General features: G+C 42.3%; 1 protein-coding gene across 1 annotated transcript in view; it reads right to left on the reverse strand.

The window, feature by feature from the left end:
- The window catches only part of LOC138959676 (uncharacterized), a 204,976-nt gene that overhangs the window by 123,034 nt on the left and 58,005 nt on the right, over nucleotides 1-23,937 (reverse strand). Inside the window, exons 62-84 of the mRNA XM_070331253.1 lie at nucleotides 22,480-22,608; nucleotides 21,820-22,005; nucleotides 21,316-21,438; nucleotides 18,532-18,720; nucleotides 16,764-16,889; nucleotides 15,750-15,935; nucleotides 15,310-15,438; nucleotides 14,700-14,891; nucleotides 13,012-13,149; nucleotides 12,332-12,517; nucleotides 11,575-11,736; nucleotides 10,835-11,020; nucleotides 10,271-10,417; nucleotides 8,830-9,012; nucleotides 8,442-8,576; nucleotides 7,904-8,098; nucleotides 7,190-7,324; nucleotides 5,671-5,850; nucleotides 5,191-5,337; nucleotides 2,063-2,251; nucleotides 1,235-1,375; nucleotides 654-842; nucleotides 340-471 (exon numbers count right to left, since the gene is read on the reverse strand). Of these exons, the coding sequence (XP_070187354.1) occupies nucleotides 340-471; nucleotides 654-842; nucleotides 1,235-1,375; nucleotides 2,063-2,251; nucleotides 5,191-5,337; nucleotides 5,671-5,850; nucleotides 7,190-7,324; nucleotides 7,904-8,098; nucleotides 8,442-8,576; nucleotides 8,830-9,012; nucleotides 10,271-10,417; nucleotides 10,835-11,020; nucleotides 11,575-11,736; nucleotides 12,332-12,517; nucleotides 13,012-13,149; nucleotides 14,700-14,891; nucleotides 15,310-15,438; nucleotides 15,750-15,935; nucleotides 16,764-16,889; nucleotides 18,532-18,720; nucleotides 21,316-21,438; nucleotides 21,820-22,005; nucleotides 22,480-22,608 (3,705 nt within the window). The remainder of the gene's footprint in view (nucleotides 1-339; nucleotides 472-653; nucleotides 843-1,234; nucleotides 1,376-2,062; nucleotides 2,252-5,190; nucleotides 5,338-5,670; nucleotides 5,851-7,189; nucleotides 7,325-7,903; nucleotides 8,099-8,441; nucleotides 8,577-8,829; nucleotides 9,013-10,270; nucleotides 10,418-10,834; nucleotides 11,021-11,574; nucleotides 11,737-12,331; nucleotides 12,518-13,011; nucleotides 13,150-14,699; nucleotides 14,892-15,309; nucleotides 15,439-15,749; nucleotides 15,936-16,763; nucleotides 16,890-18,531; nucleotides 18,721-21,315; nucleotides 21,439-21,819; nucleotides 22,006-22,479; nucleotides 22,609-23,937) is intronic.

Below are 23,937 nucleotides of genomic sequence, written 5' to 3' on the forward strand. Positions count from 1 at the left end.
CACAGAAAAGAAGCCTCTTAGTCCAAAATAATCCGGGAGCGTAGCAGAAACACAGCCGGTCTGACACGCGCGAAAAAAGAAAGAGGACGCGCCACCTACATCCTGTAAGGGGGAAGCACTCGGACAGTGCTTGGGATCCACGGTGGCGCATGGTTATGGGAGATAATTGTACCCACTCAGCGTTTTGTCCAATTTTTTCGGCCTATAATAGATAATGTGCAAGAATAGTACTGTCGAGGTAAGTGTTATATTGACAGCACAATTGCATTTGACTTGTTATGAAGAACATAAGAAAATAGTCACACACACAGCAGAGGAAAGTGGTAAAAAAACACTCACCACGTATGACTGGGATCTGAGAATGTCTAGCGTGAGATCACTGTTGACAACAATGACACCAGACGATGCTATGACACCAAAGTAGTTTGTAGAGCCTGGAGCAAGGCTGTATGTCACTTCACCGCTTCCCGGCTGAAAAGGACAGTTAACAAGCATCAACAGTCTGTGGGAAAAGACTCATGTCCACAGTCAAAACAACTGATGAAGCAAAACAGAATAACAGAAAAGGAGTAACAGCTTTACAGAAAGTGAGGCTAGAGTGAGAAAATTCAGAACGTCACACACACACACACACAGGTATGAAAGGCTGTTACCTTTGGAGCATCTGCATCAGTAGCCAAAACCTGTCCAAAGGACACACCTAGCGGCTGGTTCTCGCGGACGGTCAACTGATAGTCGGTGGGATTGAAAAGAGGAGCGTTGAGGTTGCGCAGCACAGTGATGGTCAGTACACTGGTATCTGTTCGCACTGGCGTTCCACCATCAGCCACAAAAAGTTGAACCTGAGTATAACAAAATATATAAAAAAAACAGTGAGTGAAAGTGACTTGGGGCATTTAAGGCCATTCCAGTATCATGAAAACTAACATAGGGTTCTTGCAGGTCAGACAGGTTAGAGTTTCATTCACATGCATGAAAATACAAAATAAACACTTAATCCTGCATGTACACAGACACTAACACAGACTCAAAAACACCTGCACTCAGAAAACAACACTTGTCCCTCTACAGTGAAGAAGCGACAGCAAATCACCAATGCACGCAAGTATGTACGCACTCACGCACACAAGCACGCACACACCCACACACACACATAGAAAACAACACGTGTCTCTCTTCACTGAACAAGCAACAGCAAAAGCACGTGCACCAACACTTTTCCTGGTCAGCTTACCAAGTACTGATCCTGGCCGGAGTTGAGAACACCCTGCCTCACTGTGATGTCAATGTTGTTGTTGTCCACTGGAGCAAAGGTAAAGTAGACTGTGGCCTGGTCGTCACCCAGGATAGCATAGCTCAAAGTGTTGAATGGTGCCTGTGTACAACACAAACCAAATGAACTGAACAAAGCTAAACAGTAATCTATTAGTTTCTCTTGATCACCCAGAAAATACTTGCAGAGAAGAACAGTGCCAAACTACACAAAATCAGCCTAGGTTCTGGTATCTGTTCACTTCATGGACACAGGTCCCTTTCTTTTCTCCCCTGCCCAGCCCCCTTGCTTTACAATAACTGTGACACAGTCAGTTACACCCACACACACCCACACACCTGTAGTATCCTCCATCTACCTTTATAAAACAACCATCCTGCCCCCCTCCTTTCCTCACAGCACTATGCCCACCTTGCTACCCCAAGTTACCACTGCCCTTCACCTTGCTACCCCAAGTTACCACTGCCCTTCACTTGCAAAGGTCCCGCGTATGTCTGTGACACAGAGGGCAGATGGAGGGATGGGGTGGGGGAATGGACACTCAAAGGCTGCTCACTTAATATCAAGACCCCACGCCCCACCCTCCCCATTTGAAGCATGCATGCACACAGAGAAAACTCCCAGGATATTTGTCTAATTCATAGACGTAGTGGAAACATGGTAAAACACCACTCACAGTCAGATAGGATAGGATCTCCATTACAATTCCACTTTCTGGAATTTCGCATTTTTGTTATCAACTCTTGGAACCACACCAGTTCTTCACAGCTTTCACGCTAACTGACTAACCAGAGTGTCCAGATCATTGGCGGAGATTCGGATGACAGAGCTGCCGACAGCGTCAGTCTCAGGAATGCTGGCGGTGTACTGACTCTGGGTGAACTGTGGGGGGTTCTGGTTCCTTGTGATGTCGATCTGCACTGTGGACGGCACGCTGGTCAAAGAGGTGCGGCCACGGTCCTTTGCCACCACTTCAAACTGAAACAATCATTTTGGAGTTTGTTCCTTTTAACTAAAAGAACTGCCCATCCTAGTCAGTCAAAGTAGACTCTCATTTACAGGAACTCTGAACTAACTATGCACACAGACACAAACATACACAAACATGTTTGAAATTTCCACAGACACACAGTGAAACATATGTACCGTAAAAGTCGACCTATAAGCCGCGACTTTTTTTTCCTAAATGGACCCCTGCGGCTTTTAAGGCGGTGCGGCTTATGAATGACTTTTTCTGAATCAGTGGCGTGTATCCGACTTCGCTCAGTGACCTAGTTTCCGGAAGTTGGATCGCCGCTGTGTAATGGCCTTGAATCAGCTGTGTTTACCTCAATTCACTCACTCACCTTCTTTTCGGAAGTTTGAAGCATGACAATAACTCACACAGTAATGGGTTGGCATACACCGGTTTTGATCGATCACTTCGCATTGCTACTACAGAGAACAGCAACACGCACATCTCCTAAAACAAAGCAACGTACAACTGACCACGATGCCGAAAACACGGAGGCAGGCCTATGATGCAGCCTACAAACTTGCAGCCATAGACTTGGCTGTTGAAAAAGGCAATCGCGCTGCTGCTCAACAAATCGGCGTCAATGAAAGCATGATTAGGCGTTGGCGAAAGCAACGAGGCGAACTTGTGAAATGCAAGAAATCCACAAAAGCATTCCGTGGTTGCAAGGCACGCTGGCCCCAATTAGAAAACGAAATGGAGGACTGGGTCAACACACAACGTGCGGATGGTCGCGGTGTTTCAACTGTTCAGCTTCGTCTGAAAGCACGCACCATTGCAACACGTCTGAAGATAGACGACTTCAAAGGCGGTCAATCTTGGTGTTGCCGATTTTTGAGGCGCAAAGGTCTGTCACTGCGTGCACGTACAACTTTGTGCCAACAGCTGCCGCCAGACTTCCAGGAGAAAATGATGTCATTTCGAAACTACGCACAAGAGCAGGTAGCTGAGAATCTGATTGGCCCACAGAACATCATAAATATGGATGAGGTTCCGTTGACCTTTGACCTTCCATTGACACGCACAGTAAACAAAAAGGGCGAGTCTTCTGTGGCACTGAAAACAACGGGACATGAAAAAACACACTTCACCTGTGTTTTGTCGTGCACGGCTTCGGGTGAAAAGCTTCCGCCGATGGTGATTTTCAAGCGAATCACAATGCCGAAAGAAAAGTTTCCGAGGGGGATCGTCGTGCAGGTTAACAAGAAGGGGTGGATGGATGAGAAGATGATGGACACCTGGCTGACAGAATGCTATGGGAAAAGGCCAGGGGGTTTCTTCCGTCGCACTAAAGCTCTGTTAGTCATGGACAGCATGCGTGCACACATCACTGAGAAGGTCAAAAAGTCAGTCACTGCCACCAACTCCATCATCGCTATCATCCCGGGTGGCACAACAAAGTACCTGCAACCCCTCGATATCAGTGTGAACCGGCCCTTCAAAGTGGTGATGAGGGATGAGTGGGAGAGGTGGATGGTGGATGGCGAGAAATCATTCACAAAGACTGGCCGCATGCGTAGAGCAACCTTTGCAGATGTGTGCCAGTGGGTCCTGAAAGCTTGGGATGCCGTCAAAAAGTCAACGATCATCAACGGCTTCAGAAAGGCTGAGATCATCACTGGAGCAGACGACGCGACAGACAACACGACAGCCACTGACAGTGAGGCCGAGAGTGACACTTCCGGTGACTCTGTGCCAGAAGCCATTCTGAACTTGTTCATCTCCGACACTGAGGAGTCCGACTTCAGCGGATTTTCAGCATCAGATGTTGAGTGATTTACAGAACTAACTACAGGTGCTGTGTGCAGGAGAGAGGACAGTTTGATAGTCCAGAGTTCTGTGAATCACTCAACATCTGATGCTGAAAGTAAAGTGCAAAACTGACAAGTTAGCCGGTTCGTTTTTGTGTGTGTGTGTTTTTTTCGTTGACTTTCGATGTTTCTTGACTTGAACTTTGCTTCTAGGCGCGGCTTGTATGCCGGAGCGGCTTGTGTATGGATTTTTCTGAATTTTTTTTAAAAATCGGGGGTTGCGGCTTATACCCAGGTGCGTCTTATAGGTCGACTTTTACGGTACACACTCACACAAAATATACAGACCTGTTTACCCCTAAAACATTGCATGTGTATTTTCTGGGAGCAAAATGAGGCAAATGTGTAGTTTTGTAATTGAATGTGTAGAATTTCTCGTCGACCTATCACAACAACAAGAACAATGATTGCTACTTTTTACCACATGTATTGATTGACTGACGGAAAAATGGGAATTGCAGACAGTGCAATGAGCATGATGTTTTCCTTTCCGCGAAGACAAGGCATGGGTAGTCCTGATGATATTTTGGCAGAAAGACTTGGTTCGGCGCATTGCTCGTCTTTTTCTTTTTGGTCGGTGGCCTTTCGGAGTCATTTTCTTCACAGTTCTCATCTTCACTTTCGTGTGCTCTGCGTTCAGCCATTGTGTCGAAACGCCCGCATGGTTTGGCAGTAACGCTTTCAGTTGTGCCCGGCATTTGCTTGGAGAAGCCTATTCGGCATTAACAAGCTACAACGCAACGCCCGTGGGCGCTTTACGCGCTGCACGCAGCAAACGACTGCTGGCCGAAAACATGGATTGGAAAATGGATCGGTCAAGGGAGATGAAGAAAATTACGGATTGTGATATGCGTAGCCGAAACAATACCGTTTGCGTGCAGGGACGGGGCGGTGTGAGAGCACAACGGGACAAGGAACAGGTGTAAAGACGAAAAAAAAAATAATTTTTTTTTTAAAAAAATATATATATATACCGTTTGCGTAGAAAACGACAGACTTGCGTAGTTGCGTAGTATATTATTCAAATTCGTAGTTTACTACGCTCAATGTGTAGTGTAAACAGGTCTGAATATATCAAGGTTCACACTTACATTGTACTGGATCTGGTTGCAAGGGGCCGTGTACAGAGCTCGGAGAGGATAGATGACACCATTCTCTGGGTTGATGGTAAAACATCCAACATAGGAACTAGACCCTCCGCCAGTTTGAAGCTCAAAGTAAAACTGGTTGTTTGGAGGCTGTAAAAGAAATAAATTAATACCAATCAAACTGGGGCTGAAATTTATATGAACGGAGACAATCGCCAAAAGCCAACAACAAAAAGGCTGAATGACTTGTCTGACTAGAAAACATCCCAGGAGACATTTTATCAGAGATGCAAACAAGCAGTCACACACACACCAGGGATGTAGTTTTACACCTACCTTCCTTCACACACACACACACACACACACACACACACACACACACACACACACACACACACACACACACACACACACACACACACACACACACACACACACAGAATCAAAGGGAAACAAGTAACTAATACTAGGTGAAAGACTCACAGCAGCATCCCTGTCGGTTGCACCAACAGTGATGACAGTCTCCCCTAAGGCCCAGGTTTCTGGGATGACACGACGATAGTTAGTGCTATTCAGCTCCGGTGCGAGACGGTTGGTCCTGACAGTGATGGTCGCCACGGTGACATTGCACAGCCCTCCAAGGTCGCACACTCTGATTCGAAGCTGTGAGAATGACAAAACACTAAATTTAGAGAGGAGAACAAGGTGGAAATACCAGACCTGTTTACCCCCCCAAATGAAAATCAGGAATGCAGCTGGTACGTTTCCGTAATTTGAGGCATCTTTCAGTAATCTTTTTTATCAACCATAAACCAGCTCGAAAACGATTAAACGACACATTTGAACGCGCGCTACCATGCAAAACAAGTACAAAATTGATGATAACCATGTTTAACAGTATTGTACTACACACACAGAAGCTCGATGACACACACACACAAACACACGACACCTGATATATAATATGCAAGTTAACTAAGACAAGTTTACTTTATCTAAAAAAACAAAAAACACCACAGTATTCAGGGGCGGAGCAAGAGAGCTAGAGGGGGGGGGGGTACTTCTTCTTCTTCTTCAGCGTTCCAGAATTTTCTGGTTACGTGTGAGCTCGTTTGCCCATTTGGATTCCCCACACTATACTCTGAGAGCATAGTCAGCTCACTCCGCTTTCGTTGAGTAGGCATGCTGAGTATTTTCGTGTTTCCATAACCCACCGAACTCTGACATGGATTACAGGATCTTTTCCGTGCGCATTTGGTCTTGTGCTTGCGTGTACACACGAAGGGGGTTAAGTCACTAGCAGGTCTGCACATAAGTTGACCTGGGAGATCGGAAAAATCTCTACTCTTAACCCACCAGGCGGCAGCGACCGGGATTCGAACTCACGACCTCCCGATTAGGAGGCCGACGTCTTACCACCACGCCACTGCGCCCGTCGGGGGGGGGGGGGGGGGGGGGGGTACAACCTGGGGTTCAGGGGTTGGGGGGTCTGGCTGAAGAATTTTTAGCTATTTTATTAACAATTTGTAGCTTATCCTTGATTTTAAACATGATAAATTGGTGTCAGCAGCCACTCATTATTTCTTTTAAAGTTAGTATTTAATAATGGCAATTTATCTTCATTGATATCTGCTCCCGACAACAACAACAATTTCACAGACAGAAAATGTCTTTAGTTTCTTTTTCCCACAGACTCAATTTTTGTTTTGCTTTTTTGCTTTTTTGACAGCGGGCCGAGGTCAAAGATCGCGATATTCAGCTGTGAAAATGACAAAGCACAACTGTTGTAATTGAAGAACAAGGTTTAGAGAAACACTATAGGATGACTGTTCTGAATGCCATAGATATGGAACATCAAAAAGTTAAACAATTAGAAAGCCAATACTTTGGATACTTTGTTCTTGATGCAGTCAACCCGACAAATGGCGCTTCCTACAACTTAAAACTACAGAAAATAAGCAACAAGAGAATGGATACTTCAGATATTGCAGACAAAATTCACCTGGAATTGTTCTCCGGTAACACTGCCAGTGTTGCTTCCAACAGTGATGACACCAGTGTTATCGTCAATGTTGAATGCATTCTCGTTGCCATCATCACCAATCAAACTGTACCTCAGCTGTCCAAATATGATGTTCTGTGGACAAAAACACAGACAGCTCAAGTAAAATAAATACATGTATCAGTGTGCCAGACGATATAGATGCTTACACATATATACATAACATATGCACACAAACACATGCATGCATGCATGCACACACACTTGCACACTAACGTGCATACACACACATATGGAACAAAAGATGCACACAGACTTACAAAGGCACCATAAAAGTCACTAAAGCCACATTCCAAATTCCAAGAGCACACACTCATTCAAATTACCATGACCCAATCATAAACCAGATTACTAGTAATTCTCTTACTCAATAAATATATCAACCGTTCATTCAGTATCTCATAACAGCGACAAACATCTTACTCAAACAATTGCTTACAAACTCCTTCACTTGCTCACTATTTCACCCCACCCACAAATCCCACCTGTTGTTGCACATCCGCTCCAAAACAAAACAGAACCATGACGGACAACTCACAACAGGATCAGGATCCACACCCTCCATGTCAATCACAGTCTAGCCCGGAGTGAAACTCGGGTTCACAAACATACACAATCACACACAAACACACAGAACCATGACGGACAACTCACAACAGGATCAGGATCCACACCCTCCACGTCGACAACAGTTGTGCCAGGTGTGAAACTGGTGTCCAGGTCCCTGTCGTAGGGTAGGTTGACGAAGTAGGGGTAGTGGTTGCGAATGACATTGACGATGACACTTCCGTTTGTGTCTGCGCAGAGAGTGTCTGGTGTTGGGGCTCGGTCACACACCTGGACCTCAAACTGAAAGTTGAATGAAAACAGAGTGATTTTTGTGTGTATGTGAATCTCATTCTATGGAAATTTGGAGTTCCAAGCATGCAGAAGTAAGGTCTGTCTGTCGTTCATCAAATTTGTGCACATTTTGAAAACATAGCCATCACTTTCTTTGTCAGATCCTTGTCCTTTTGGTCAAAATACGAAATCAACGGGGTTAACGTCATGAGTATTTCCTTTTGCTTGTTTTTCAACATAAACTCTGAAAAACTGCAACCAACATCAACCTAAAAAAAAAAAAATTACATTGTAAACAGTACACACCAAATGCTGTGAGAAGCACCTAAGCTCTTTTCCTATATTAACTTACCTCAAAGCGATCAGGAGCTGGCAGATTGACAAAGGACCTTCGAGTGAAGACAACACCGTTGCTGTACACACCAAAGTACTGCTGGATGGTAGCGTCTGTTGATGCCATGCTGAAGAACAGCTGGTTGAAAGGCGCCTGGAAGAGGAAAATATAGCCAGAATTGAGACAAATCCAAATGCTTAAATGTTTAACAGGTACAATTCCTTTTTTTTAACCAAAGACTATGACAACCCTCCTCATCCCCCCCACCCCCTCCCCCCAATTTCAACCAGTCAAAATTCATGAACCAAGCCCAAGAGACACCATTCTTCAGCTGAATTCATATCACAAACAAGAAGGTGTTATGGGATGTTCTGTACTGTTCAAAGCATCATTTGTAGGAACTCACCTGCAGATCCGCATCAGTGGCAGAAATAGTACCAAGGTCCTTCGCATTCTCCGTCTCCAAAATGGTCACATTGAGGGTTGGACTAGTGATGACTGGCTTGTTCTGGTTGCGGTTGACGTTGAAGTACACTGTGGCATAGTCAACCAGTGCTGGGGTTCCACCATCAGTTGCTGTCACTGTGAGCTAAAAATGTACACAATTATATTACACAAAGCTGTCACTGTGAGCTAAACATGTACACAATTATATTACACACGGCTGTCACTGTGAGCTAAACATGTACACAATTATATTACACACGGCTGTCACTTTGAGCTAAACATGTACACAATTATATTACACACGGCTGTCACTGTGAGCTAAACATGTACACAATTATATTACACACGGCTGTCACTGTGAGCTAAAAATGTACATAATTATATTACACAAACCTGTCACTGTGAGCTAAAAATGCACAGAATTATATAACACAAACCTGTCACTGTGAGCTTAAAATGTACACTGGAATGTTACATAAAAATGTCCTGTTAGCTAAAACAAAACCTAAATAATAGAGAGGAACGTTACATAAACTTGTTTCTGCGAGTTGATAACATCTGGACTTCTGTGTAACTTTCAATCATTAAATTGAAACATGTTCAAACAACTTCTTACACTTGAACCAGGTATTCTGTGAGCATTGCTTTCCAAGCTGAGCCATGTTATCATCAGTGGATACCCAAAAGACTAACACATTACCAACAGGTAAGACCCAAACTGTATTACAGTGGAACTCAAAAGACTAACACATTACCAACAGGTAAGACCCAAACTGTATTACAGTGGAACTCAAAAGACTAACACATTACCAACAGGTAAGACCCAAACTGTATTACAGTGGAACTCAAAAGACTAACACATTACCAACAGGTAAGACCCAAACTGTATTACAGTGGAACTCAAAAGACTAACACATTACCAACAGGTAAGACCCAAACTGTATTACAGTGGAACTCAAAAGACTAACACATTACCAACAGGTAAGACCCAAACCGGCTGTATTACAGTGGAACTCAAAAGACTAACACATTACCAACAGGTAAGACCCAAACCGGCTGTATTACAGTGGATACCCAAAAGACTAACACATTACCAACAGGTAAGACCCAAACTGTATTACAGTGGAACTCAAAAGACTAACACATTACCAACAGGTAAGACCCAAACTGTATTACAGTGGAACTCAAAAGACTAACACATTACCAACAGGTAAGACCCAAACTGTATTACAGTGGAACTTTTCTGAGAAAATGAGGTCTGAAAAAGGGAGGAGTCTTAAAATGGAGGTCAATTTACAGAAGGTATGAACAGAACATCTGAAAAAGCAAGGTCTTAAAAAAGAGGAAGTCTTAAATTGGAAGTCTTAAAAAGGGGGTTCTACTGTATCAAGCAAGCTCACCACGTAGGAGGTGGATCCATCATTGGCAATTCTCTGCCTGAGAGTAATGGCTCCAGTGTTTGGGTTGATGCTGAAGTATTGTGTCTGTGCCGTGTTCTCTCCTCCTTGCACGATGGCGTACTTCAGGCTGTCTGTGTTGTATTTACTCTGTGACATACACAGTTTTGGACAAATCAGCAATGTTCCGATCAAACAAATTTTAATTAGCTGCAGCTTCATGGGGATCTCAGTCATTGCCTCTATTATATACAGCTCAGTGAAAGTAAATTCCTTGGTAACAGAAAACTTAAGAAAGGACATGGGGAGGAGAACATTTATATGTATTATTCTTACTAAAAAGGCTGGAATAATCAAAACATTACAGAAACTAAAAGTATCAGGCAAATGCTGAGTAATACTTTTAACGGCTTTACAAGTGATGAAGCATTAAAAGCAGGAGTGCAAACTACAGCAATTTACAACAGTTCTTCCTCTAACATTCACCATGAGAATTTGTGATGCTTTTGGAATAGTTACACAAGGATTTAAGTACAACCACACGCACATGCACACACAGTGACTTACATCATCATCAGCATCTGTGGCAGTCACTGTAGCAATGACATCGTTGACGTTGGCCAGATAAGAGATGGGCACAGAATAGTAGGCAGGAGAAAACACTGGAGGCTGGAGATTGCGGATCACGTTGATGGTGACTGGGATAGAGCTGCTTTGTACCGGATTTCCGTTGTCTTGTGCGTTCAGTGTGAACTATTGATGGGACAAGAGGTGTCAACATAGTACAATCACTGGAAAACTAACCGGAAAGAGTTTAAAAAGGAATTTTATTTCAACCATATGCACAATGCTTAAAAAAAACACCATGATTTGAACCATAGTACGGCAGTATCATTTGGGTATTCTGTAAACATTTAAATAGATGTAAACATATCAATTTACAGAGAAGCAAACTTCACCAATGACAACAAATCTGATTTTGAACAAATGGCATTGCCTAATCTTTCACCCGAGCACCAACCTCCCCTCTTTGCTTGTTAAATTCCTTTCCTTCCTTCTCCATTTCTGTACATTCCTAACGCAATAGACGATGTTAAGAAATATATCAAGTCCATTATTATTTAACTGTGGAAGAGTTGCTTTCCCTTGTTTCCGTACAAACACTTGTGCAAGCCTACAATGTCACATGTAGCTTGCCTCCTTGTTTCTATGGAAAAGCAAGGAACAACACAGGAAAGCAAGTCTTCCACAACCCATAAAAACACAACAGAGTTATTTTGGCTACTAGTCTACACTCTTCTGCTTACGCTGTAGACAGAAGTATCAGAGTTGTCCTGGTACAGAGGTCGAGCGTAGGTAAGGGAAGTTGAGTACACGCCTTGCTGGGTCGAGGTCGGTCCCTGCAGATCGAAATACGACTGAGCTGCCTGGGTTCCAGACAGGCTGAAGGTCAGCTGACTTTGGGCACCCTGTAGAATGAAGTCAAATAAAGATAAAAGTTTGAAAGGCTAAAGAAAGAATGTGTACTTTTCTCTCCCTCTCCATGGGTAGGACTGAAAAATATCATGAATCCTAAACCTCAACCGAACCAACAACAAAAAAGAAAAAAAAGAAGAAATCAAAACTTGACTAAATATAAAAAAAAGAGGCCATAATCGAACCCGGATTTCCAGCATATACCGGAAGAATCCCACCCATGTCTCTCTCATCGCTCAGTCTACAACTAAAGCATGTTGAAAACACAGCATTGACAAGCTCAAGATGACAGTTTGCAAGCCATACACACAAAAATGTTTGCGCACATGCCTATATTTGTGTCTGAGTCAGTGAAGAAAGGGCAAACATTTAAAACTTTAATTTAATACATTTAAAATACCCATCACTAACAATGAAGCTAAGTGAATGTAACAAATCAATCCTACAGCAAACAGCAAAAGCAAACGTAAACAATGTTGCACAACACAAATATTTCTTTGAATCACTTGTGCAAAATTTCAAATAGAAGCAAGATATTGAAACCGAATCAACCATTCAGTCAACAGGAATGGATCAACTAGAACATACCGCACGATCACTATCTCTGGCTACAGCAGTGAAGATGATCTCGTTGATGGGAGCATCTTCGTACACTGTCCTTGTGATGGAGTTGTCGTCAAAGACGGGGCCATTTTGATTCCTCAAGATTCCAATGGTAACAACAGCAAAACTGGACCTTGGTGGTGTTCCCCTGTCTATGGCCATGATTCTTGCCTGAAAGTATAATGCACAGTATTGCTCACACATGATATAAGAAGAAAAAGTCTGTGGCGTATGGCTGCCTGAAAGGTGGCGCATACACGTAAATAATTGTGGAAGTTTCAACCCATCAACAAAGAAGAAAGAGGAAGAAAAAGAAGACACAAAAACAAATGTTTGTGTGTGTCAAGTACACAACCTTGGCTAATCTAGTCCTATTTTTACTGACCGAGTCCTTTTACTTTCCAGACTAGACTGTACTAATGCTCATACAGTATAAACAATTTAGTTGTTTTGCAAAATAAAAATGACTCAACACTCAGTCTTTTTGTTCTTAGTATCTTAAGAAGTGGTGACAAAATCCACGTGCACCTGTGCATATAAAACATTAACTCAGAAAACATGGGCAGAACTGTTTTCACAGTGACAGTTTTGTTCAGAGTTTACACAAACACTTTCTACTGGGCAAATAACCAAGGAATATAATAAACAAATCAAAGTTTGCTTACTTTATATTCATCTTTGTCAGAGTTGAAAAGGTTGTCCAGACGAGTTCGGATGAAACCTGTATTAGGCTCAATCCTGAAGTAGTTCACAGCACTGTCATCCCCGATCATGCGGAATGTCACATTACCAAAATCAACATCCTGAAAAAAAGAACATAATCAATTTTGAGTGATTAACAATAAATTGTGGATTATAACTGTCAGCAGCGGTCATCACAGTGAGCAGTTGATTATGTAATTTCCCTGCACGTGTCTGTTTGTTGAAAGACCCCTCAAGTTATGTGTAAAGATAAAAAGGCAACAAGGGGTCAACTCTGGGAAGGTGGCCTATAATCTTCTTCTTCTTCTGCGTTCGTGGGCTGAAACTCCCACGTACACTCGTGTTTTTTGCACGAGTGGAATTTTACGTGTATGACCGTTTTTTACCCCGCCATTTAGGCAGCCATACACCGTTTTCGGAGGAAACAAGGCCTATAATCTAAGCGGCCCTAAAAGACAGACCCAGCTGTATTGACAAGAGCTTTGTTGCAGAATGTATATGAATCAGCTTTGCTAAAAATAACGCAAGTTAGCATAAATATTTCTTTAAGTTAGTTCAATTGGGGGAGAACCAAAAGGTCGAGGACATTTGGTCAAGAGTCAAAAGGTTGAGTGCGACAAAAGGTCGAGGGTTACAAAAGGTCAACAGCAAAACGTCTGCGGGACAAAAAGTCTAAGGATTTAAAAAGGTCGAGGATTTAAAAAAAGGTTGAGGATTAAAAATTTCGATTTAATTTACTGTGTCCATTCGTGAAGAAAATTCTGCTTCGAGTGCCTATTGTGCGTATCACAAGGGTGATTTGTGAATATGATCACACACACACACTCACACACACACACGCTCGAACGCGCGCACACGCACAGACACATTCTTAGTATATGTTTTCACAATTTTGGATGTAAGACAAAACGACAGCAGTAACCTTTGTATACTGCCTTTGTCGTTTCCTTTGTGTGATTTGACGAGCTCCATTCTGTGTCTGTGTCCCTGTCCGAACGTAACTCTCTCTTCGTTTGCAAATGCTTTTAAAGTTTACATATGGGATACAAAAAAAGAAGGGAAAAAACTCAAGCTTTTAGCCTATCAGTGACATGTTTCACCAACAACAATCTGTTGAGTGTCGAGCTGTGTTCACCGTTGACCACACTACGCTTCATTTACCCTTCATTTACCGACAAAGCCGTGGGTCCGTGAACACAAACAAACACCCAAGGCACTCTTTGTACCAACACTGTTTTGAATAACTAAACAAATAACACAACACTTATACATGCACACAAAGCAGAGTTTTCTCCAAGCAATAAAAAAAAAAAAGAAGAATTTAACACACACGCAAACAGAAAATTATGTCGACAGTTTTTTAATTCTCGACCTTTTTTAAATCCTCGACCTTTTTTTAATCCTCGACCTTTTTCAATCCTCGACCTTTTGTCCCTTAGACGTTTTGCTGTTGACCTTTTGTCACTTTTGACCTTTTGTCGCCCTCGACCTCTTGACCAAATGTCCTCGATCTTGTGTGCCTCGACATTGTAAAACTCGACCTTTTGTCGCACACCCAGTTCAATTGGGACGACATTGTTTCTACGTTTGTTTCACTTTTTCTCAATGCACATGGCCAACAGGGTATACAGACAGCAATTATGGTACTCACAGGAGCATCTGCATCAGTAGCATTGATGTCAAAAATGACAACATCTCTTGCTGTATCTTCAAGGATAGTGATCTGATAGTTCTCTCGAGGGAAGGCGGGTGCGAAGTCGTTACGGTAGATGTCAATGGTGCCAGTGGCGGAATTGGCAGCAGACTTTGATGGGTTGCCGTTGTCTTGCACAGAGAATGTAATCTGAAATAGCAATCGGTTTGTTTTAACAAAAGTTTGTTTTTCACAAGTACAGCATTTCTCAAAGCAAGATAAGCAGTTTAACTGGGATTATTTCGTGCTTTTCCCAACCTGAAGGACTGATCACTGTCATATATCAAAAGGTGAAAAGTCATAGAATAATAAGTAATCAGTGTTCATGTTTGGGTACTATTAATGCATACACACTCAAACACACACACACACACACACACACACAGAATCTTTCATTTCTAAAAACAGTATTATATGTTTGTGCTAGCCCTGCATTCAACCAACAAAAAACATTACTTAAACTAAAAATAAAGAGAAAAAGACTGTGACAATCAAACAAGAATCCTCGAAGAATAAAGATAAACTTACACAAAGTTAATTTTAAAAACTCAATGTAACCTGGGCTTACCACGCATCTGTTAAAACCAGAGTTTGTCAAGGGCTGAGCAGGGGAGACTCGGCCAGTCAGCACATTCAGGTAAAAGTAGTCGTCGCAGTTCACTGGCGTGGCACTCACAATGCCGTACTGCAGTCTTTGCTGTTAAAATATAGTGAAATAAACATTAAGAGAAGAAAAAGAGAGATGGAGAGTGTGTGTATTAATGTTTACAGCCCCCTCCCTCCCTTACCCTGCCTCCCCCTTTTCCACCTTCCCCCCCAAAATAAAAAACAAATGGAAGACAAAATTTGCAATGGACAGAGATTGAAGAAGACACAAGAAGATCGACTGGAGGAAGAAAGACCAACGAAAGGTCAGATAAGTACTTGCAGAAAAAAGATACTTTACATACACATAAGAATCAAGAACACAGACCCATTCAAGAAATAACAAAGCTTCTCCGCACTTACCCCAGAATCACTATCTGTGGCTGTAAGAGTGAAGATCTCTGAGCTGGGGGGAAACGTCTCTGGGATTCGATTCTGGTACGTCAGCGGTGTAAAGGCCGGGAAGCTGGGGTTGCGGTCAACATTGATGGTAATGTTGGTAAGGTCAAAGTTGTCTGGTCTTGCCGAGTCGTACACTTTCAGTCTCAACTGTTTAAAAGAGAATGCAGAATCATGACACGCAGAACTGAGAAGGGTAAAGCTGGGTCAGAAAAGTCCTGCAATGAATCCTGCAAGAATGCAGACCAGCATTACTGAATGCCTTGTGCTCATGACTACATTTCACTTTACATGCTCCCTATGCTGGACACTTGAATTTTGGGATGATTTGAGGTGAACTACAACAGGGATTGCATTAACCAGTAATTTCCACTACTTTACCACTTATACAATTTCAAAATGCAAAGGTTACACCTGACAACCAGTCAGACAGACAAGGAGATGTTTATCTTGACCATTCTTTCTGCACATAAATTGAACATTGCATTTCTCTTCAATGACCCATGTGGCATTAGAGTTTGATTATTAAAACTATTATTTATGCAGATGTCTAAGATGTGCTTTCCATCATAAAAAATCAATCTAGCTACAACAGATCAAAACGTATTTTTGACATTAGACACAGATCTCAACCACAAGTGTGGAACCGGGACTGTCTCGGTCTATGTCAAATAATGTTGGTCAACAATGCAAATAACGTATACTCACTGCCTGCTTTGACATTGTTTTACCACTACTATAGCAGTTTCTGTGAGAGCCAGGACTCAAGCTTGTTTAGAAGTGCTGATTTGAACATTGGTTAAAGCAGTCACTGCCTGCTTTGACATTGTTTTACCACCCACTATAGCAGTTTCTGTGAGAGCCAGGACTCAAGCTTGTTTAGAAGTGCTGATTTGAAAATTGGTTAAAGCAGTCACTGCTAAAATCAGCAAGACTGAACAGTAACTAAACTGAGTTCAAAGCACTGAGAAAGCTTACCACATAGCTTTGTGCTGAATCTGACGTCAGAAGGTTTTGCACAACAACTTGGCCAGTCAGCCGCTCAATATTGAAGTAGGCTGGAGCCGCCAGGTATGCGTTGTCAGTCTCATAGGTAAGTGCCCCCTACACAACAGAAATGTTATAACATTGTTAAGTATATTTTCACCTTCTGTTTTATGAAAGAGAAGTGTTATGTACAGTACAGTGTTCAACTTAACTTGTAGACACAAAACAGATCAAATCTACTAAACTGCCACATCAAAGTAAAGAATGATATACACGGTTTTCAAAGAAAAGCTCATAACGTTAAGTAAATATTGTGTAACTGTTCGTTCAAACTTTGCAATACCAACAACACATTGAAAAGCTTAAAGCCACGACAGCAACAATGCCCACTCACATCATCACTGTTTAGACAAGAAGGGCAAAGCCCATACGACTCACATGCTTGACCTTTACATGACCTTGACCTTCAGCTAAACCTAGCAATGACATCATACACTAAGAACTGCTTTATAATAATAATAATAATAAATGAGCATTTATATAGCGCAACATCATAACTTTACAATTATGCTCTTTGCGCTTGACACACTTAAAATTAGTTATTCAAGCATTTACATCTACATTCATAGTCAACAACGCTTAATTAAAAGCATACACCATCAAAGATACATTACAAAAGATTCTTCCACTAACTAAATAATAAAAACATGAATAAAATAGGTAGTGAAAAATCACTAAAACGACAAATAACACTAAAATTAAAACACAGTTATACAAGCATTTACATCTACATTCATAGCTTAACACATTTTTCCTACCAAAATGCATGTGACCTTGACCCAAGGTCAAGGTCATCCAAGGTCATGCAACACAAAGCTGTTAATTCAAGACATAGGAAGTGCAATGGTGCTTATTGGCTCTTTCTACATGAGATATGGTCACTTTTAGTGGTTCACTACCTTATTTTGGTCACATTTCATAAGGGTCAAAGTGACCTTGACCTTGATCATATGTGACCAAATGTGTCTCATGATGAAAGCACAACATGTGCCCCACATAATTTTTAAGTTTGAAACAGTTATCTTCCATAGTTCAGGGTCAAGGTCACTTCAAAATATGTATACAATCCAACTTTGAAGAGCTCCTGTGACCTTGACCTTGAAGCAAGGTAAACCAAACTGGTATCAAAAGATGGGGCTTACTTTGCCCTATATATCATATATAGGTGAGGTATTCAATCTCAAAAACTTCAGAGAAAATGGGGAAAATTTGAAAAATAGCTGTTTTTTAGACAACATTTATGGCCCCTGCGACCTTGACCTTGAAGCAAGGTCAAGATGCTATGTATGTTTTTTGGGGCCTTGTCATCATACACCATCTTGCCAAATTTGGTACTGATAGACTGAATAGTGTCCAAGAAATATCCAACGTTAAAGTTTTCCGGACGGACGGACGGACGTACGCCAGCGGGTGAGTACATAGACTCACTTTTGCTTCGCATGTGAGTCAAAAAACCGACTCTTTCTCATTGGACACTTGACTCACTCTTCCCAGCTCCTGCCCTGCTGTCCTCTTACCCCCAACCCTTTAAAAACATGAGCTGATTAATATACACCATTATATACCGTCTCCAATCTTCCCCCAATGCCCCATCTCTACCCTACTTGCAAGATACCCCCCTCCATCCCTATTTCAACACCCATGAACCCCCTCCCTACCCTAATTCAACCCCCCCCCCCCCATCTCCAAATAGGCTTACAAGCAGGTCAGGATCAGTGGCTGTAGCAGTGAAGACAGAAGCGCCAACGTTGAGGTTATAGCTGATTGAGGTGCTGTACGGGTCATTGAGGAAGCGAGGTGGCTGGGTGTCCCTTGTGATGGTGACCGTGACTGTGGCTGTTGCTGACTTGGGGTTCACCACCGCGTTATCCTCCACAACAACAGCAAACTGAAAGAAAGAAACAACACAATGTAAACTAATAACATGAAATCAGGAGCGGCTGTACAGCAGTCCCTCTCATGAACGGACTGCCTTGGGCCATAGCAAAACTGTCCGTACATTGCAGGTGGCCTTGGGCCATAGCAAAACTGTCCGTACATAGCAGGTGGCCGGTCACGGGCCCCCCCCCCCCCCCATACACTCACACAGAGACACACAAACAACAGGATTGAGTCTATGCTAACCACTTCTTGTGGCTACTAAACAATAACAACAAACTCCTAATATTTCTTTAAACGTTCTGGAAAAAATGATTTGTATGAATGGTGTTGAAAAGAAGAGATAAAATAAATCCTCAAGGCAGTGAACGCACTCACCATGCACTGACATACGAAAGCAGCCGCCACACAAACACAGCACAGAGGCACGTGTGCATATGCTTTGCGAGAATAAGCTTGAAAACCAGTTTGAATAAAAAGCAGCAGATAGAGCCGCATGTCATAATCACATGTAATTTATTTTCTTCTTGTCTGGCTTTATTGACTGCATGCCGATCATGTGGCAGTGACTTTTCACTCTTCAGTCGGAAATACACTGTACACATCACCGCTCTCACTCAACACCTCTCTATTTCTCTCCAATGCTCTTCCTGCTGACAGTGACACCAGACACCCCACTGAGTTTAGCCAGCTACCCCCCCCCCCCCCCCTCTCTCTCTCTCTCTCCCTTCCCCCAGCCATGTACTGTTTGGGGCTGTGGCCAGAGAGGTGTCAGCTAATTGAGGCCAGCTGCACTGTTCACTCAGAGCAAAACCAGGGCGACTGTGTCTAACTTTTGACAAAGCAAGACAACTGAAGGGTTCACAGATTAGGCAACTGACTCACTGGTCAAGGCTGAGGGGAAACAAGAGTATCTTGTCAATGAAAGAGGTTACACACAGACACGCGATGCTGAGAACTGTGGCCGATTTTTCACTCTCTTTCGCTCAGGACCTTCATTGACTGTGGCTTTTGTTGTTAACGTCCAACAGACAAGAATAAAGAGCACAGTGCATTTTCATGTTGGCATCTTCGCATGTACTCCATTCCTGACCAAAACGACCCCCATTCTGATGGGTACACGTACACTCAAGTTGTCAGTGACTGTCATCACGCCTTTGCGGCTGTGACCTTTGTACCAAGAGCCGGACTGCTCTGTTATCGATTTTGTTGTGGTGAAAATTTGACGATGGTCTGTCCGTACATTGCAGGTATGACCTTCTGTTGGGACCGAAAATGAGTGTCCGCGTCCACGTTTTGCAGGTGGCCGTTTAAGGGGGGGCAAATATAGAAGGAAAACACTCCGTGCCGAGCAAATGTGTCCGTACATGTCTGGTGGCCGCTCACGCCGGGGGCCGTACATTGCAGGGACTGCTGTTTGAAAAGTCAAATACTCATCTAGTACAGTCAAACCTGCCCTCGAGACCACCTTTCAGTAGAAAAACACCTCCCCATTACAACCACCCAAAAGGATCCCCAAAGAAATTGTTACCATACAATTTGCCTTTCCTTTGCAACCACCTTTCTACAAAGAATACTTCTGGTCGTTCCCTTGGGTTGTCGTTATAGACTGTAAACTCTACCTGCCTGACAAAGAACAGGGGCTTGAGTAGTTCTTCTTCTTGAGCGTTCCAGAATTTTTTCTGGTTACGTGTGAGCTCGTTTGCCCATTTGGGTTCCCCACACTATACTCTGAGAGCATAGTCAGCTTCACTCCGCTTTCGTTGGGTAGGCATGCTGGGTATTTTTGTGTTTCCATAACCCACCAAACTCTGACATGAATTACAGGATCTTTTCCGTGCGAACTTGGTCTTGTGCTTGCGTGTACACACGAAGGGGGTTAAGTCACTAGCAGGTCTGCACATAAGTTGACCTGGGAGATAGGAAAAATCTCCACTCTTAACCCACCAGGCGGCAGCGACCAGGATTCGAACTCACGACCTTCCGATTAGGAGGCCGACGGCTTACCACCACGCTACTGCGCCCGTGGTAGTAACCACAGTAGTAAGCACAAGGAAGTCTTACATCATGAGACAGGTCCTAGGTTCTCTTGACATATTCAACATTGGATTTTTCACCAAGCAAGTAGCATACACTATTCAAATCAGAAACAAAAGTTACTCTGGTTTGATCCTTTTTGCAATACAGAAATAAGTGACAGCACATGACAAAACAGACATACTGGAATTTGTTGACAAAATAAGATTGGTAGGCAGGTAAATTTGAAACCATCAGGTCCAAAAAGCTCGAAATGTAAATATCAGTAAATATTCTCCTGCTGATGGTTTTAGTATGTTACTCTCAAGTTTGTGTTGGGACTTATGTCGCTTTCTCCAAAATGCTGTCACAAATGTAAAAGATAACCCATTTAAAAGACTGAACTTCCACATACTTTCATGATGCTTCAGATGAGTTCCCTCCAAATATACTAATGCATTAAACCTAACATGCTCATTTACAAACTTCAAATCTGTAGAAAAAGCAAAGTTTGCACCCGATACCTTCTGCAAGACACAGCAGTAATTACTCAACAAAAGTGTGCAAGTGGTAAGAAGCGAAGTCTTACCTGGATGAGATCTCTTGTCAGCCCAACCAGACTCTGGTTGAGGGAGATGAGGCCACTGCTGGGTCCAAGGTAGAACAGCTGTGTGTCAGCATTGGGGCTGTCGTACCTGAATGTGAGGCGATCCTGCACACACATTTTGCCCGTCAAGGATTATCCCGTCTAAAAGTTTCAAAAGGAGAGTGTGGTAGTTTGATTTTGGTCCTGCACTTAAATAAACAAAACAGTGAGAAATCTGCTTGAGGCCAGTGTTGCACAAAGTTTTGAGAAAGCAGGAGGTGATCCCACACAGAAACAAAAATCCAAACATTCAATACCAAATTTGTTGTTGATGCCAGAAGAATCAAGAATCACTAATCAGAAGTTTTAACAGAGACTATTTAAACTCTTCATAAACAAAACTTGACCAGAATTATTGCTGGAGCAATTTTGTTGCATATCTCTTGAACATGATAATTTATAGGTGCGAGCCCTTAAATTCTACTCCACAGGTAACTATATTCTCACGTTGACATCAGCATCTTGTGCTGCGAGTTGAACCACACTGTTCCCCAGCAAAAGACGCTCGTCCAGTATTCTGAAGTAGTTGCCGATAAAGACAGGCGAGTTCTCATTTCGCTGAACATTAATGGTTACCGACGCTGTCGCTGTCTGCCTTGTGACTGTTGACTGGCGTGTTGCCTGAACCAGCAGCTGTTGATGAGCAAAACAACACAAGTCAGTTGTCCCATTGTTTCCAGGAACATAAAACGAGAGATAATTTAATACATCAAAAGTATGAAAACTGACAGGATGTTATTAACAATGCAACAAGCAACGGCGAATAAAACAAATTCAATCAGAAAAATTTCTAATAAACTGGAAAAAGACAAATACATCAAAAACTAAAAGTAGAACAAATTACAAAGATGGATTTTAATCAAGAACTAAGGATATATTCTGCTTATTTTTCACTCGCTACTGAACCTAACCATACCGAAAACTTTCTCTAAATCACAGTAAGGAAACAGCTGATGACTTTTCCGATGCAACAAAGTATTCAACGATGGAGAAACTTCATCTATGGCCTATGCTCCGCTGGGGGCAAAGGGCCTCGGTAAATAAGTAAAGGTATTCAACAACGGTATTAGTTGATTTTTTTCTTTGAAACTATTGGTCTGAAGTTACCTGATAAACAACTCTCTTGGCAGGATCCGTACGTAGATCTTTGGCGACGGTGATGCTGCCTGTGGTCTGATCAATGTTGAACCATTCCATGTCGTTGTTCAGGCCAATGACTTGGAAGAACACTCGATCCTAGAAAACAAAATACACATGCAAACATGAAAGATAACATTTGTATAATCGTGCGCACCTGTGTGTAACAAATCAATACCAGCAAGGCATGCAGAAAGGACGTAAAAATGTCTCTTCGTTTTTGCTTCTGTTGCTTCATGCTACTCAGCTTTTGTATTGTCAGACACATTCAATGTTGCTAAGCAATATGCCACCAAGTCAATACCAAGTTGCAAAAAGACACACCGATGAAAACAAAAAAGAGGCTTCCAGCACCAGAAGAGACTCTTGCACCAACCAGATTTCACCAATGCCCTGATCATAACCGCTATATATTAAAGGCACAGTAAGCCTCCCGTAAACCATCACAGATACTGTCAGGCTTTTACACACAGTACAAACACCTTTCCATTTGAACGCTCACCAAACGGGAACATCCTAGGTGCCCTACGTAAAGAGCGAGCAATTTTCAAATAATTAATTTTGCGGAGAGAGTGTCAGAGACAATCGGACCATGGCGCGTTTTGGCGCTAGACCTAACTTTTAAAATCTAAATAATAAATTGACAGCTTGTTACACAAATATTCTTAAATCATAAAAGAATTCTTTTTTCATCAAGACAAGATCAGTACATAGATGTGTACAATTCGAAGTTTTGAAAGTTTGAAAAACGAAAAGCCCGGAAGCATGGTCACGCAAGGTCGTGGTTCTCGTAGCAGACGACGGTTTATACCTATCGCCAGTTCCTCTGAACAGTCAAAAGCCATCGCTAGAGTTCTTGTGAACCACAGCCGTTTGTTTCGTGCATAGTCAGAGGTACTTAATAACGTGCTATTGCAGATAAGCTCACAGCGAGTCGCATTCAAATTACTAACTGACGACTATTGATCACACGGGTTCACAATGGCTCAAGGGTAAGATAAACCACACAAAAATAAATTCGTTGAAAATTGCTCGCTCTTTACGGAGGGCACATAGGATGTTCCCGTTTGGTGAGCGTTCAAATGGAAGGGTGTTTGTACTGTGTGTAAAAGCCTGACAGTATCTGTGATGGTTTACGGGAGGCTTACTGTGCCTTTAATCTTAATCTAAAAACAACTTCCTTGGTACTACTTTCCTACTTTTAAGTGTTCATTGTGTACATGATTTTGTATTTGTTTACTGATTTGTTCTGATTTTTTTTCCTGTAAGGCACTTAGAACTATGTTAGGATTTGCGCCATATAAATAACCTCATCATTATTATTATTATTATTATTATTATTATTATTATTATTATTATTATCATTATTATTATTGTAAGATCAGACTTTCTCAGAATGTTGGCAGTTTTAAAAGAGGGTATAACTGT

The sequence above is a fragment of the Littorina saxatilis genome, linkage group LG2 (genome assembly GCF_037325665.1).
Source record: "Littorina saxatilis isolate snail1 linkage group LG2, US_GU_Lsax_2.0, whole genome shotgun sequence".
Lineage (NCBI taxonomy): Eukaryota > Metazoa > Mollusca > Gastropoda > Littorinimorpha > Littorinidae > Littorina > Littorina saxatilis.